A 16,323-nucleotide genomic window follows, 5' to 3' on the forward strand; every position below is an offset into this window, starting at 1 on the left:
TGTGTGTGTGTGTGTGTGAGAGAGAGAGAGAGAGCGAGAGAGAGAGAGAGAAAGAGAGAGGGACTGTTTTTGTGTGTGGGCGAAAGTGTGTGCATATGCATGTGTGTGTTTGTGTGTGTGTGTGTGTGTGTGTGTGTGTGTGTGTGTGTGTGTGTGTGTGTGTGTGTGTGTGTGTGTGTGTGTGAGAGAGAGAGATTTAGAGAAAGAGAGAGTGTGTGTGGGTGGGGAGATAGAGAGAGGGAGTGTGTAATCATATTCCAAATGTCGTTATTGAGTAAGAAAGCTGTTATGACGTTGGGACAAGGAAACGTGATCAGCAGGAAGCTATTTGGACTGTTGTAAAGGTTTCTGAGGAAATGCTAAAGTCTATAGTCATATAATATACTATCATTGCTGTTAATACAACTACTATTAATATACTACTATTTTATGACTATAACAACTATTTATTATAATAACTATTATATTATTATACTACTTCTACACTTCTCTGTTCTTCAAGGTCTTCCAGGGCAGACAAAAGTCGAGAAGCCACTGTGAGCCCACATGCGGACCACGCTAACCCAGTCACACTGACTGCATCTGGACCCCCCCCCCCCCCCCCCCACCACACACACACACACACACACACACACACACACACATGGTCCCCTAGTGATGTCAGTATAGAGCAAGACCGCACTCTGGAGCTCGACCCAAAAAAACAACCCATTGAAGACATATCCCAAGGGGAGTGGGGTTTGGAGTTCAGCTTGTTATGATCTTTTTTCCTGTAACTCCTGTTTTTTTGGGGCTTTCGAGGAAACGGTTGTGATTCATAGAGCTTTCTATACAACAGCAGTTAGGCAGCTGCTGCTGGATTCAAACTTTGAAAACATTTCTTCTGCCAAACATCTGAATTGCAATATCGAGTATGGTGGTCGCACTCATTTCATCTTTGCCGAGAGGGGGTGTAATGGGAGGTTTGTGTGGATTAACAGATATGTGGCAGACATAAAGGAAAATAACCACTGTCCTGACATAACCCAGATGCCCAGGGTCTATTGTGTTGTTCTTAAAGTAAGCTCTCATTTTCTCAGCTTAAATGTGGTCCCACTTATATTAAATGACTGAAAACTGAAAAAAGAGAAAGGATTGAACAGTTTCAAAAACATTTATTCAAACATGGCCTTGAATCAGAGTTTGCATACAACTGTGTAATTTAAAGACTTGTTGTTCCTACAAAACCCACAGCACAGAACACTCTGTGACTGGGAGATCAAATAAGATTGATCACAACTGTGTTACGTCATGCTGCTCAGATATTGATTACAAGTGGTGAAAAATAACAGTTTGAGAACATCGTGGTTAGAATTCTGAATTCTCTAACGCCAAAGACAAGAGCTTGTGATGTGTTACAAAATGGTGGACAATATAAACAAATTAATTGTTAAAATGGTGAGGCACATGTGAACATTGAGGGCAAACAATTTCAAAATAAATACAAATATTTATTTATATACAGAAAAAGTTAAAAAAAAAAAAAAAAAGTCAACATTAAGGCATCGTGACCAAATGTCAAGTATTTACATTTATGAACACTGTACAAACCCTTGATCACCGCAGTCAGTTAAAGGACATGGACAGACAATTATCTCCCTTAAAAGAAGAAAACGCCATATTCAGAGCTCTGTTTAGAAGCAACGTAAAAAAAAAACACTAAAAACTTCGTAAACATCATGGCAGTGATTGCCCCTTTAACCAACTTCTGACTTCACCTGGATACACTACGTGTAACACTATTGAGGTAAACACACACTTACATTTCCCACAAACCCCTCTTATTTCGATTGTACCAAACAAAATATTTAGCTTACAAGGCACAAAGGTGTCTCTGACATAAAGCTTTGACCAAGCAAAACACAAATGTTCCCGTCACAAAAGAGAGGAAGGCGTGATCGATTCAAATGATCAACTCTCAGACCCCTCTCGTCAAAACGCCGGAAAGACCACACGGAAATGCGTAAAATCCCCAACGTCGACCAGCCTGGACCCTCCCTAACAGTGGTTGCTTTGCTCGCTGATGGTGGTGTGACCTAAGTGAGCAGAGATGCATGCTGGGATATTTTGCATGAAGAAGATCATGAACCTCAAACTTTGAATGAAACCAGAGGTTTGAGGGGTGGCATTTGGATTAGAGTTGAAGTTCAATTTCCACTCCACCATCACTCACCAACGGCTTCACCAGTGTCTGAAACAGCATCGGTGGAGTCAATAGTGTAAAGGAGGGATCTTCAACAAAGGCACGAGGTGTGGATGTGTCGACAGGCACTGCTGGTAGCCAGCACGGTGACGAGAGGTACAGAGAGGTGCAGTACCATGATAAGGGATTAATACTTCTACTATGTCCTCAAGGATGCGTAACGTGAAGCGATGCACCCGTCTGGTCGCAGGTGTGCATCCGAGAGCATTAGGTTCCTCTGATACACGTCCGGTAAACATCTGATCCTGTGTCCTGGACCTCTGCAGAGGTCCCGATGGAGAAGTGTTTACCAAGCTTCTAATGAACTAACTAATGGGCTCTCCTATGGTTCGGCTGAGGTAACTGTGGTCATGTTGGCTCGGACAGGAGACTGATAAGAGGTTGGACATCATACTATATTATCTGCTCCAGAGAGGGCTGTTCCTACAAACAGCATATCTGCACAATTCTCACCAGAGTGACCAAAGCGATCGATTGACATATTTACAATTCGTTGATTTCGGAATTCTGTGTAAAGGAAAGTAGGTGAGAAGTCCTGTTGAGTCCACGGCGAGGTGGAGGTGGAGGTGGAGGTGGAGGGGTAAACCAGAGAGAAACAGCTGATCTCTTCTGGGGCAACACAGGAGGCCTCAAGTTCTCTCTGGCACCCAGGCTTGAGGATCTGGTGTCATGTTGTCTGAAATCTCTGGTCCCCTGTGGGATGGTGGACTGAAATCGTCTGTACATAGGATGGGAAGCTTCCTCTTCTTCTTCTTCATCTGAGTCGTGGTAAAGAGTTTTAGGTTGTGTGGACCTTTCTGTGGGTTGTTCTCTCCTCTCCCACGGTCGCTGTGGACAAAAATAAAAGACTTCCTGGGCTAGCTCTGTATGCTAGCGTTGTATGCTAACTTGGTAGCCTAGCTTTCCTCCGCTGCGCTCTGTTTAGTTCTCGGAGAACGCCGGGTTGTCTGCCTCCTCGTCCAGACTCACAATCTGCTTCTGAAAGAAAAGGAATCAGAACTGGAGTTAGACTCGGTTGAATGTAAACATAGAACTGGAGTTAGACTAGGCTCAACGTTAACGTAGACTCGAATCCCCAGAAAGGGTTTAGCGTTCGTCAGAAAAATGACGTCAATAATGTTAAATGGACTGCATTTACACATCGCTTTTCTAACCAGTGGCCACTCAAAGCGCTTTACAATATTGGCTGACATTCACCCATTCATGCACACATTCACACACCGACGGTGGAGTCAGCCATGCAAGGCGTCAGGGTGAGGTGATAGGAGGAGGAGCCGGGGATCAAACTAGCAACCTTCCGGTTCCCAGCCAACCCACTCTCTCTCCTGAGACACATGCCACCCCAATAATACATTGACTTAACACATTACATTTAATCAATATATCAACATCAATAATCTTCAGGGGTGTTCTATTCTAGACGGCCCTCGGACCAGGGGCTCACCTGGGGATAGGAGTAGCCGTCGGGACTCTGGCTGCGGTAGATGTGCAGCTGGTCCTCCGTGGTCTTCTGGTACACCGGGTTGTCGAAGTGGATGGTGTTGGTGTTCTTCAGACGGAAGTTCCTCCACAGCAGGAAGCAGGCGAAGGCTGCCACCATGACGACCGCTGCAGCCACGAAGAACCACACGGAAAAGAAAGGGAGCAGACATGACAGTTAGCGGTGATAGCCATCAGGGCGTGCCCTTATCGCTACGGGGGCGGGGCCTTCTCTATACAGGGGCGTGGCCTTATCTCTACTGGCTGTTGGCCGTTGACAGAAAGGTTGCCAAATACTTGAAATAGTTATTCCCCATATGAAGAAAATATCTAAATATATGATATAATACTATATAATCTCTGCAACATGTAGCTTAATGTAATATATGAATAAGGAAGTATTAATACGTCAGCCAATAGGGGACAAGTGTGGAGGTGGCGTCTGCATTTAGGTAGGTAGGCCAGGTAGATCTCGTTAGATCCAGGTAGATCCAGCTCGACCCAGGTGGATCCAGATAGCAGCGGGGGGGGGGTCTGTGGGGCACTCACCGAGCGGCAGGGCGACGTAGAGCGCTGTGGGGCTGGACGGAGCCGTCTCCGGTCCCGTCTCCTCCTGCTTCTGGAGGGAGTCTGGGACGAGGTTCACGGGCTCCTCTGTCTCGGGGACGGGGGCCGCGGTGTTGGGGACCACCGGTTTGGGGGTGCGTCGGTCCACCCTGGCTGCCAAGGTGCTGAAGACGACGCCCGGCCCGGTGGGGGGTCTAGTGGGGACGGCCGGTCTGGTGGGGGGTCTGGCGGTGACGGCCGGTCTGGTGGGGGGTCTGGCGGTGGCGGCTGGCCGGGTGGGGGGTCTGGCAGTGGTTTGGACCGGTCGGGGGGGAATGGGGGGCAAGGCTTCGCTGGTGACCAGGGGCTGAGGCAGGAGGGGGGCGGCGGGCGTCGGAGTGGCTGTCGGGGTACAAATACAGTTAGAAACCATATTTGCCTATTTGAATTTACAGTAAAAATATATTTTACTGTGAGTTAATTCTGCTGCTGTGAGCCCTTATTTAATCTTAGCTTAGCTTAGCTTGTCTGAGAGCACACAGTAGCTTACCTTAGCCTTTGTTACCTTTGCCTATCTTACCTTAGCTTTTTTTTTGCATAGCTTATTTTAGCCTACCTTTAGTTAACTTTAGCATAGTTAACCTTACCCAAACTTACTTTGTCTTATCTTAAACTTTTCCCAACCCTACCCGACCTCATCTTATCTTAACAGGATACCCATATCCCAGTAAACCATATGTTTAGCAGTAGCTGGACGTACCGGGCACACATCGCCTCATGTCCCGGGCCAGGGCCATGCCATCGGGGCAGGCGCAGGTGTACTTTGGGGGGTGGGGTCCCACCTGGGGGGCGGCCAGACACAGGAACTCACAGCCGCCGTTGGCCGTGCCACACCAGTCCCTGCCTGGAGAGGGGGGGGTCGGAGGTCATCTGATTAGTACTCAGGACTGAATTGACTGAGTTCTGTTTCCACTAATGGTTCAGAAAACAACTGGGCGATATCTTTTTGGCATGGAGGGAATGTGAGTCTAAGTGAGGTGGAGCCAACACAGATTCACAATGGGTGGTTCAGCTTTACTTGATTAGACTTACACTAAATATGTTCATACACTTGTTAAAGGGGTGTATCATGCCACCAAGCGTGAGTCTGATTAGCCATTACATCTAGGCAGACACGTCCACTAGTGATGGCACTAGGGCACAGGGAAAGGCAGATTTGCCAACAGCTTGTAGTGGCTGATCACACTCACACATGATATCACCCCTTTAAATAAACGGTTTAAAGCCCTTCCGGGCGTCGTACCGGCGGGCTGCCTGAGGTTGTGGTACATCACGATGTCCTCAGGCGATGACAGGTGCTCCGCCACCGCTCTGACGTCACTTCCTGTCAACCTGTTGACACTGAAGATGGCGTTGTTGCTCACGTCCGTCCAGAACACTCGGTCCTAGAAGACGACAACACAAAAAACTCTTAGTTCCACTTCTTAAATCCGCCAGCTTCTCTTTCTTCTGACAAATGTACTCATCGTAAGTCGCTTTGGAGAAAAGCGTCAGCTTTCCGCCCTACATGTAAATGGAAAGGAAGGCATGTTGGTGTGTAAAACCCTCACCTCGAACACGGTGATTCCCAGCGGGTGGGCCAGTCGCTGCTCGTCCACCAGCACGGTGCGCCGGCCCCCGCCATGGACGTCCACGCTGGACAGGGTGTGCAGCTTGGAGTCCACCCAGTAGAGACGCTGGTTCAGCAGGTCTGGGGAGAGGGGGGGGAGGAGGGGAGAGTCAGTGGGGGAGAGAGACAACAGGTAAGACCGGACTGACCTTGCTGTTGACAATGTATGCGTCACAAAATGGACTCATCTAATTTCTATGGCACATTGTAGCCTTGGCAGGGGTAGAACCTTGCTCTACCAGTTGAGCAAGACCGGGCATTGAAGCCCTAACCCTGGCAGGGATATTGCCCTCTCTAGCAGTTAAGCAAGACCGGGCATTGCTCAACTCACTAACCCGGCCAATGATGGTGCCTTGCTCTACCAGTTGAGCAAGACGGGGCATTGAACCCCTAACCCAGCCAGTGACGGTGCCTTGCTGAGCATTGAACCTGTCTAAACGGTATGCCTACCCAGGGTGATGCCATTGGGCCAGATGATGTTGTCCGTCACCAACGTGACACGGTCCCCTCCGTTCAGACCGGCCTTCTCAATCTTAGCCGGCGTCCCCCAGTCCGTCCAGTACAGGAAGCTGGAAGGAAAACCACAGGATGTTGAGACCCCTGTGCTTCTGAATAGGACTGGTTCTGAATGGGTACTCGGGTCACATCACAGACGGATGTTGCAGAATAAAACACTGAAATCAACTTTGACACCTTATTTAGTGGCTAGATCTGCCACTAGCTTGCTGACTGAACTGGGCATTTGTGGACGAAATCTGAGGCAGGCAGTTAGTAACATGTCCGTGGCAGCAGAACGAGCAAGTGAATGGATGTGGGTAAGGAGAAAACATACTTCCTGGGGTGCAAGCTAAGGTAAGCCAGCTGACTAATGTGCTAACGTGTTTGTTTGGTCAGGGTTAGGGGTAGGGCTAGGGGTACGATGCAGGAAAGAGAGTATTTAGATGCATTGAATGTGGCAATGTGGTGGCAGCATAGAGGGGGGTGACTCCAGGACGCTGGTTTAATTGTTAAGCCATCAGGAGGTGTCGTGGGCCTAACTTAACGAAACATTGGTGAAAGAGGGTGCCCACTTGATAACCCCAATGAAATGCTGCATACTGCATACTGCTGTATTTACTGCAGTTTTGTCTCGTGTTTTTCACCTTTGGTTGGTAGCTTAGTGGCCAGCATGCTTATAAGGTTGGTTTGGGCAGGGGCTTCTGAATATGTGTTTTCCTTGGATTTTGGGAGGGAGGGAGGGAGAGAGAGAGTAAAAGCACTACTAGCAAGGTCCCAGTCCCTCAGCTGACCCCCATCGTGGGTTAAGTGGTCTTACTTGTGGACGGGGTCGACCACGATGGCGCGGGGCCGAGACAGATCCTGGCGGATCAGGGTTTTGCGGCGGCTGCCATCGACGGTTGCCACAGAGATGGTGCTGTGGATGCCGTCGGTCCAGTACAGGTTGCCATGGACCCAGTCCACGGCGATGCCCTCGGGGGCGCCGATGCCGTTGCTGATGACGACGTGGTGTTGCGTGGAGTCCCCGGCCGTGTCCATGGGAGCGCTGGGAAGAGAACCAACAACAGGTGAGTCCTCTACGGCAGCCATGCTCAACCTTGGGGTCCCGACCCCAATTGGGGGGTCGCGAGATGATTTCTGGGGGTCGCCAAATCATTTTGGAAAAATATACATTTATTTATTTATTATTTATTTATTAAATTTTTATCACAATTAATGTAGCGTCTATCGTTGCTATCTATCGTTGACCTCCTCATAAACAACATAGGGCTGGCTAACTACTAGCCTCCGATCTCTAACTAGCTTCTGATCTCTAAGGCAGTGTAGCGCTGGCTAACTAGCTTCTGATCTCTAAGGCAGTGTAGCGCTGGCTAACTAGCTTCTGATCTCTAAGGCAGTGTAGCGCTGGCTGACCTGTAGATGGTCTTCTCTGAGATGTCGGACCAGAAGACACGGTTGGAGGCGATGTGGAGGTCCAGGGTGACGGCGTTCTTCAGGCGGGGGACGACCCGCGTGTACTCACTCTTGTCCAGGGTCATCCTCCGGACCTCGTGGCGGTTGGTGAACAGCAGGTAGGCCACGGTACCTGAGGAGCCGCCAGACAGGGGGTTAGCACGTTGCATGGTTAGCGCAGTTAGCAGCTAGCCCGGGTAGCACCTAGCCCATTTAGCGCCTAGCCCAGTTAGCAGCTAGCACAGGTAGCACGGTAGGTAGCACCGTTTAGCATCATCATCGATTAGTTGATGCCTATCCTAGACATTGTCCGTAATGTAGTTAGTCTTTTCATAATAAATATATATTCTTAACAAATAACCAATAGCGAACTATCACACTTTTGAGAGTAACACATTTTGTGACCCGTTAGATTACAGGGCCGTGTTTACCGATGGCTTTGCAGGCCTTGGTGCTGGGCTCCACCTGGTAGCCTTCCCAGCAGTCACACTTGTAACTGCCAATCTGGTTGATGCAGATCTGACTGCAGGTGTCTGGGTCCGCACACTCATCGATATCTACAGGGAGAGAACACAGAAACACCCAGTGAGACTGGAACACAGAAACACCCAGTGAGACGCAGCGTGTAGATGCACCAGCGTGTGTTGGGCCGTACCTCCGCAGCGCCTGCCGTCCAGCAGCTTGTACCCGGCGGGGCAGAGGCAGACGTGGCCGACCCGCAGGTCCTTACACACGTGGCTGCAGCCCCCGTTGTTGCGCAGACACTCGTTGTTACCTGAGGACAGAACACGGCGTCAAACGTTGATCTATCTATCGTTGACCTCCTTTCTCTCCCTCCCTCACTCCCTCCCTCCCTCCCTCCCTCAGACCGCAGACTCACCGCATTCCCTCACGGGCTCGTCCGACCAATCCCGGCAGTCGTTGTGGTTGTCACAGGCGCGGTCCATGCTGATGCACTCGCCGCTGCGACACTTGAAGTGGGAGGGGGCCTCACAGCGGGAGGCTGAGGGGGAGACACAGAAGGGCCTTTAGCATCAAACGCTTCATCAGAGAGGCAGGGAGGGAGGGAGGGCGGGAGGTAGGGAGGGAGAGAGGGAAGGAGGGAGAGAGGGAGGGAGGGAGGGTCTGAGGGAGGGAGGGAGGGTCTGAGGGAGGGAGGGAGAGAGGGAGGGAGGGAGAGAGGGAGGGAGGTAGGGGATAAGGGAGGGAGGGAGGGCGGAAGGGAGGGTGGGTGGTGCGATGGGTGGTGTGAGGGAGGGGTGGTGTGAGGAAAGGAGGGAGGGAGAGAGGGAGGGAGGGAGAGAGGGAGGGATGGAGGGAGGGCGAGAAGGAGGGAGGTGTGCGGGGTGGTGTGAGGGCAGTGTCTGTACCGTTGACGCAGCCCATCTCGTCGCTCATGTCCCTGCAGTCGTACTGCTGGTTGCACTGCTGGCTGCCGTGGATACAGGAGCCGTCGCCACACTCAAACTGGTCCGGGCGGCAGGTGGTGTGAGCTGACCACAGGAGGGGGGGGGGGAGAGACGTCAGTCACAGAAGGGGCGGGATATCGTATTGGTGAGGATGTTAGTGTGCCCCCTAGTCGAAGGGTGAGCTGAGATGCCCTCTAACCCTTAGCCCTACCTGCTCCTAACAAATGTTATTATGTTGTTGTTGTTTTTTTTACCTTTCTTATATATCATTTTGTTGTTGTGAATCGCACCGTCTGGAAGACATTTAACTTTCGCTGTACTATATGCAATGAAAGTAAATAGAATTCTATTCTATTCTATTCTATTCTATTATATTCTATGTACTCATTCTCTATCTATCTAAATCATCCAATCACTATCAACTCATCCGTTTCGTCTCGTCTGATCGGGGGCCACCCACCCCCAGGGGCCCGAGCAGGTATAGGGTCACCGTAAAAGTGGAGGTCCCCCTAAAGGAGGAGGTCCCCCTGAAGGAGGCGACCCCCCTGAAGGAGGAGGTCCCCCTAAAAGAGGAGGTCCCCCTAAAGGAGGTGGTCCCCCTGAAGGAGGCGACCCCCCTGAAGGAGGAGGTCCCCCTAAAAGAGGAGGTCCCCCTAAAGGAGGTGGTCCCCCTGAAGGAGGCGACCCCCCTGAAGGAGGAGGTCCCCCTAAAAGAGGAGGTCCCCCTGAAGGAGGCGACCCCCCTGAAGGAGGAGGTCCCCCTAAAAGAGGAGGCGACCCCCCTGAAGGAGGCGACCCCCCTGAAGGAGGAGGTCCCCCTAAAAGAGGAGGCGACCCCCCTGAAGGAGGCGGTCCCCCTGAAGGAGGCGGTCCCCCTGAAGGAGGCGACCCCCCTGAAGGAGGCGTCACTCACTGCAGTCTGCCTCGTCCGAGCGGTCCTTGCAGTCCGTGCCCCCGTCGCACCGCCAGCTCTCATGGATGCACTCGCCGTCGCCGCAGCGGTACTCCAGGAAGGCGCAGGCCCCGCGGCCGGCCCCCGCCGCCGGGGTCCCGCAGCCCCACTCGTCGGAGCCGTCGGAGCAGTCGGCGTCGCCGTCGCAGGCCCAGAGCCGCGGCACGCAGGCGCTGCTGTTGCAGCGGAAGGAGGAGGGGCTGCAGGTGAGCGGGGCGCAGGCCGCCTCGTCGCTGCCGTCGTCGCAGTCGGCGTCGTGGTCGCACACGAAGCTGTCGGACACGCACTGGCCGCTGGCGCAGCGGAACTCGCTGTCGGAGCAGCTCCTCACCGCTGGGAGTGGGGGGGGGGAGGAAGGGGTACGTTTAGTTTATATAGAGGAGAGAGAGAGAGGAATGGGGGTACAGAATGGTTTATATAGAAGAGAGAGAGTTATTTTTTTAACTATTATAACTTTCTTTACACAGCCCAAAACAGGCACAAAGTTTGGAGATTATATTCTAACTATGGGCCCTCTTATTATTCAACTAGCAGACATCTTTGGCTCCATCTTGGCTCTAGCTGGACGGGGGGACTGAGTGCGTAATTATGCATCCAGTTCCCCCATCCAGCTAGCGTTCGGGGCCAAGATGGTCGCGTTCGGGGGCCAAGATGGCCTCGTTTGGGGCTAAGATGGCCGCCGCTCGGGGCAGAGGCCCGTTGCTAGGGGAAGGGGCCCGTTGCCGTGTAAACAGCATCTCACCACAGCCCTCCTCGTCTGCGGCGTTCTCGCAGTCCGCCTTGCCGTCGCAGTGCCAGGACTTGGGGACGCACTCGACGGTGCGACCGCCACAGCTGAACTCAGATGGGCCACAGGTCCGCGACACTGGAGGAGGAGAGAGGAGGGAGGAGAGAGGAGGGAGGAGGGAGGAGAGAGGAGAGACGTTTGAGAAATCGGCTAAGCTCAGGAGGTAGAGCAGGTTGACTTGTAACCAGAACATTGCTAGTTCGATCCCCAGCTCCTCCTCGCTGCGTGTCGAGGTGTCCCTGAGCAAGACGCCTTACCCTGACTGCTCCTGGCGAGCAGTCAGGCGTGGTTGACTCTGCCATCGGCGTGAGAATGTGTGCATGAACTGTTGTAAGTGGAATGTAAACGTAGAATCTAACTTATTCTTTGGAGTCCCATGTGTGTTGTGGTGTCTGAGGAGCCGCTGGCGTTCTCGTGGTGCATCGCGGTGCGAGTCGCAGCGACAGACTATACGCGGGCGCGGTCCGGTACTCACTGCAGGTCTCCTGGAGCTCGTCGCTTCCGTCGCCGCAGTCATTGGCGCCGTCACACACCCAGCGGGACGTGATGCACACCCCGGTGCCACACTGGAACTGGGAGGAGCTGCAGGGGGCCAGCGCACCTGGACACATGAACACGGTGAAGGCGTGAGCACATGAAACGCACGAATGAACACATGAATGGACACATTCACATTCATACATTGAACCACGTGAACCTGTGAACGCATGAACACATGGTCACCTGAGCATACGTGACAGCCGTGCCACACCCATCCACTCCCTTATCGTTCTCAGGGATCACCAACGACCCTCGACCCTCGACCCGTCAGGACACTCCCAACGTCGGTGGAACAAAGACAAAGACTAACCTTCACTGAGAGTCCCCCCACAACCACCCTAGACCCCCCCCTCCACCACACACACACACACACACCCCACACCCAACAACCCCCCCCCCCCCCCCCCCCCACCCAAAACTCTTTCTTATGCTCTGCACAGACCCACCCAACTGGATGGACCAATATGTATGCCGCCCCTTACCCCCTCACCCCCTCCCCCTCCCTCCCCCTCCCTCCCTCACCCCGCCCCAGACAGAGAGCTGTTGCGCTGCCCCTTGGGAGGGGGCTGGAACCCAAGACACACACACATGCTCCTGACAGCTCCTGAGAGAGGGAGGGAGGAGAGGAGGAGGGGAGGAGGGGAGGAGGGGAGGCGAGCTCATTGGTCGAGAGGACCCGACCGACCGTGACCATGACTGGTGAGAGGTCAGGGGTCAGGAAGTCCTGATAATAGATGGTGCATGTCTGCAGCACATGTGTGTGTGTGTGTGTCACGTGTGTGTGTGTGTGTGTGTGTGTGTGTGTGTGTGTGTGTGTGTGTGTGTCACGTGTGTGCATATTATAGAGACGTAAAACACGGTGAAGACGCAAAGCTCTCCTCTCTGATCCTCATGAATGATTGAGTGTCTCGCTTTCCTTTGTTTTATACCGAGCTGCTGTCCTCGAAAGACACAGAGAAACAAGAACAACACGAAGAAACACAAACGTGCACCAGTTTTCCACTAAACGAGCCGATCACCATCAGCGCTGTTTCCAGGATAAGGGATTAGTGGAAGACAAACACACACACACACACATACACACACGGTGTGTTGACTTTATGGGCGAACAGCAAGAGGATAAGTTATTGATTGACCATCAGAACCAGCAGAGAAGTGTGGGAGGCTACTGGTGTTTATGTACATGTACATCTTAACTAATACAATTATTTTGAATTGACTTCAATCAAATTGAGAGAGCAAGAGAGAGAGAGAGAGAGAGAGAGAGCGAGAGAGAGATAGAGTGTGTGTGTGTGTGTGTGTGGTTAATTGATCTGCGATCGTTTCCCCAGTAAGGTGGGGTCAAGGTGAGAGGAAACCGATTCGATCTTTCCTCATGAATCACTAATTCTACCATTAAAAACTCTGATCTCACAGTGAGATGCTTCACTTGTTTTGATCATCTCTACTCCTCTAGTGTCAAGTGTCAAATACTTCCTCCACCACGCTGCGGTCCGGAGCGTGTGTGTGTGTGTGTGTGTGTGTGTGTGTGTGTGTGTGTGTGTGTGTGTGTGTGTGTGTGTGGTGGGGTGGGCACTGGTCCCAACACGCCTCGGCCCGAACCAACCAGCTCACATCTGGAAGCGACTCAGGGGACCGACGGACGAGGGGCTGAGGAATGTGGTTTTAAGATAAACAGACAAGGAGTAGGCTTTTGTACGTTGAACAGAGAGGGTGTGTGTGTGTGTGTGTGTGTGTGGGGGGGGGGGGGGGGGGGGGGGACACATCAACAGTGACGTCATCTGCGGAAGAAAGCGTGCCTAGACTGGTCTTGAGGTGTGGTTGACCTCTGAAGGAGGAGAAGGAGGAGGAGGATTGAACTCTTTTTGTGAACTCTTTTCTTTTTCATATCCACCTGTTTTCCGGTTATCATAACAAATCCATTCAGGTTCCAATAATTCGTTACGATGACGCAATAATAACGGTCTTGTTTACAACGTACGGTGTTCTTAGAAATATTACGTGCAGAATACATCAAAGCTGCGCAGAGGAGGACGCATCGACAGGGTTTCCTCGAAACACGGGTCGGGGGGGGGGGGAGGGCATTCCTCGCATCCCATTGGCTGGCGCTCCCTCCCCCGTGAAACTCGAACCCCAACAGATGAAAAGCAAACCGAGTTCGAGTCCCTCGGATGCCCGCGAGATTGAAATAAGAAAAGAGGACTGATATTATTTTTAGTCAGTTCAGTCAGTGCCGGAGTAAATATTGCATGTTTATTGCATTGCAATTCAGACTTAGTTGTGCGTGTTTACTTTCCGCAGAGCAGAGGGGGAGAAAGGAGAGGGTTTTTTAAACCACATTGGGGGTCTGATAATAGATGGTTGCCCCCTCCCCCATCCTCAGCATCCGGTGCTGTCAAAGTGGGCATTAACCCCATAGAAAGTGAGACGTTTCGAGTAACATATTTAAGATAAGCTCTGATATAAATGCATACACAATAATACACATGCACAAGGGCAAAATAGTAGGCGTACATGCAATTAGATTCAAACGGCGATCACAGCTCGAAACACAAATTATCACTCAATTAATTAAATAATTCACATGAACGATATGAGACAGAAAATAAAAGTTAAAAGTACTTACAGGTCTGAGTGTAAAGATATACGAGGAGCACCAGTGACACGCACTGTATCCGTCCCATAACTGACGCAATCATGCACACCTCGTTTGCACTCTGCTTCAGTCAAGGTGCAACAAACACTTTTTAATATAATATAATATAATAACTCTGTGTCCGTCCACTGGCAGGCTAACTCTATTTTCTTGTCTCTATGCTCTCTATAGTCTACTTTCTACAATTTTAATGGTTCGGTGTAGCTCTCAGGTCTCAGTGTGGCTGACTGTAGGGATGCTCGTCAGGTTCTAATGTTTGGCAACAAGCTCACGGCCAATTTCAATGTGGTCCAGCGGGGGGCGGGGCCAGGCCTGGGGGCGGGGCCTAGAGTGGTGTGATTCCCGAGAAGATGGGTCACAATTGAGGGGGCGTGGCCTGCAAGGATGGGTTTTTGGACCCTGGGTGGGTTAACCCTTTGTGTAAACTGGGAGACAAGACCCCTGTGTGTGTGTGTGTGTGTGTGTGTGTGTGTGTGTGTGTGTGTGTGTGTGTGTGTGTGTGTGTGTGTGTGTGTGTGTGTGTGTGTGAGATGAACTTGGCCTCGCGCCCATTGCGGCAGGTGTGAAGTGTTCTAATCCTTAATTAAATCTTCCAGTTGGCTGAGACGCGGCCTCTAATTGATGCGTTTGAATTTCGCTCTGATCTGCGATTGTTGCAATAACATCCAACCGCGCCAATGTGGTTAAGGTTGATTGTAGGCCTTATGTTTTCCATATTTAAAAGCATACCAATTATATTCAAAACAACAATTTTCTATTGTTGTTTTCATATAATTGTCTTTTTTAGGGCTTTGTTCGTTCTTAGATATACCAAAATCAAAATGTGTTGTTGTTATTAAATATGATTATTATTATAATATTATTATAAGTTAACCATATCTCAAGGCTAACCAAAGTGGACTTTAACCGTGATCATAAACTCCAAACAGACGGGCGGTCCGGCCATTGGCTGCATGTGCTCGTCTCCCGCCCCCCAGAGATCGACGAGCTGCTGAAGTTCAGAGAATCCCGATGTTTCTCCCGCCCTCCACCTTGAAGGACCTCCTCCTCTTCCACCTCCTCCCCGGCCTGAAACCATCGACCTGGTCTGACAGGAGTCGCTGGCTCCTTCCCAGAACGGAATCAGACGCAAACAGCGCCGCTGATCTGGTGAATGAACTCTTTTCTTTTTCAAATGAGCCAAAACAAAACCGTCAAAGGCTGGGCGGTGCTCAGCCAACCGGGTCACCCTCACTGAATATGAACAGCGCGTTAAGAATGCATCGAAACGCCGTCTGTTTCCTCCAGTGGGTTTAGTGATTTAAAAATGTACTATTTTAAAATATTTTAAAATATTATATTTTTAATTTTTAATATTTCCCCTAACTCACCCCCTCTCTCTTTCTCCACCACCCCTCTTTCTCTCCCCCAGCCCCCTCTCTCTCTCTCCCCCCTGTCATCATTCCTGAGGGGGGGCAGCATCCCCTCACGGGGAGTGCTAGCCGCTAAAATAAGCTAAACACCCCCCCTCCCCCCACCCCCTTTTTCCTGCCCGGACCCACTGTACACGTGAGGAGAGAACCGTGCAGACTCAACAAAAGATGGTCAGAGAAGGCCCACACCTGAGGAGCAGCCAGGGGTCAGGGTCTGCAGACTGCATCACGTGCTTTGAACTCAGGACCTCTCTCGCCATGTGGTGAACCGGGACGAAAACCGACCAATCACGTTCCTCCTGACACTCTGCAGCCTGTGCCATCGCGGCAGACTGAGAATAAATATTTCATATTTCATATTTAATGCGACCTGACAGTCTTCACTTCCGATGAGCCGTCTGCGACGTGGCCTGGCTCGTTGCTACGGTAACTCCCGGCGGTCCAATCAGAGCTCTCGTTAATGACGACGCTCCTGGCCCTCGGTTCAGTTCAGTGGAATATGGAGAGGGAGCGATGGAGACCCCAACGTCTCCGTCTATGTGGAGCAGCAACCCTCCTGTTGTTATGGGGATCAGTAGGGGAGATTTATGAGCATGTGTGTTATAGTTGTAGTTGTGTTATAGTTGTAGTTGTGTTAATGCTGGTGCACGTTGTTGTTATTGAGGTGGACCTCATCTCTAG

At 51.3% G+C, this 16,323-nt stretch overlaps 1 protein-coding gene across 2 annotated transcripts; it reads right to left on the reverse strand.

Moving 5' to 3' along the window:
- Positions 1–1,134: 1,134 nt before the first annotated feature.
- On the reverse strand, positions 1,135–14,466 carry ldlra (low density lipoprotein receptor a). 2 transcript variants are annotated; one of them, XM_084488407.1, is made up of 17 exons: positions 14,201–14,466; positions 11,510–11,635; positions 10,990–11,112; positions 10,209–10,580; positions 9,257–9,379; positions 8,767–8,889; positions 8,542–8,661; positions 8,318–8,443; positions 7,848–8,019; positions 7,252–7,479; positions 6,387–6,505; positions 5,878–6,017; positions 5,571–5,712; positions 5,028–5,171; positions 4,271–4,669; positions 3,687–3,850; positions 1,135–3,220 (listed from the first exon to the last, which is right to left on the reverse strand). In XM_084488407.1, the coding sequence occupies exons 1-17, from the start codon at positions 14,271–14,273 to the stop codon at positions 3,164–3,166; spliced, it is 2,751 nt and encodes a 916-aa protein (XP_084344533.1). In that variant the 5' UTR covers positions 14,274–14,466; the 3' UTR covers positions 1,135–3,163. The 2 variants fall into 2 exon arrangements, with proteins under 2 accessions (XP_084344533.1, XP_084344532.1); XM_084488406.1 differs by lacking the exon at positions 14,201–14,466 and having other exon boundaries at positions 11,510–11,942.
- Positions 14,467–16,323: the final 1,857 nt, after the last annotated feature.

This window comes from Micromesistius poutassou (assembly GCF_964030765.1).
Source record: "Micromesistius poutassou genome assembly, chromosome: 1".
Lineage (NCBI taxonomy): Eukaryota > Metazoa > Chordata > Actinopteri > Gadiformes > Gadidae > Micromesistius > Micromesistius poutassou.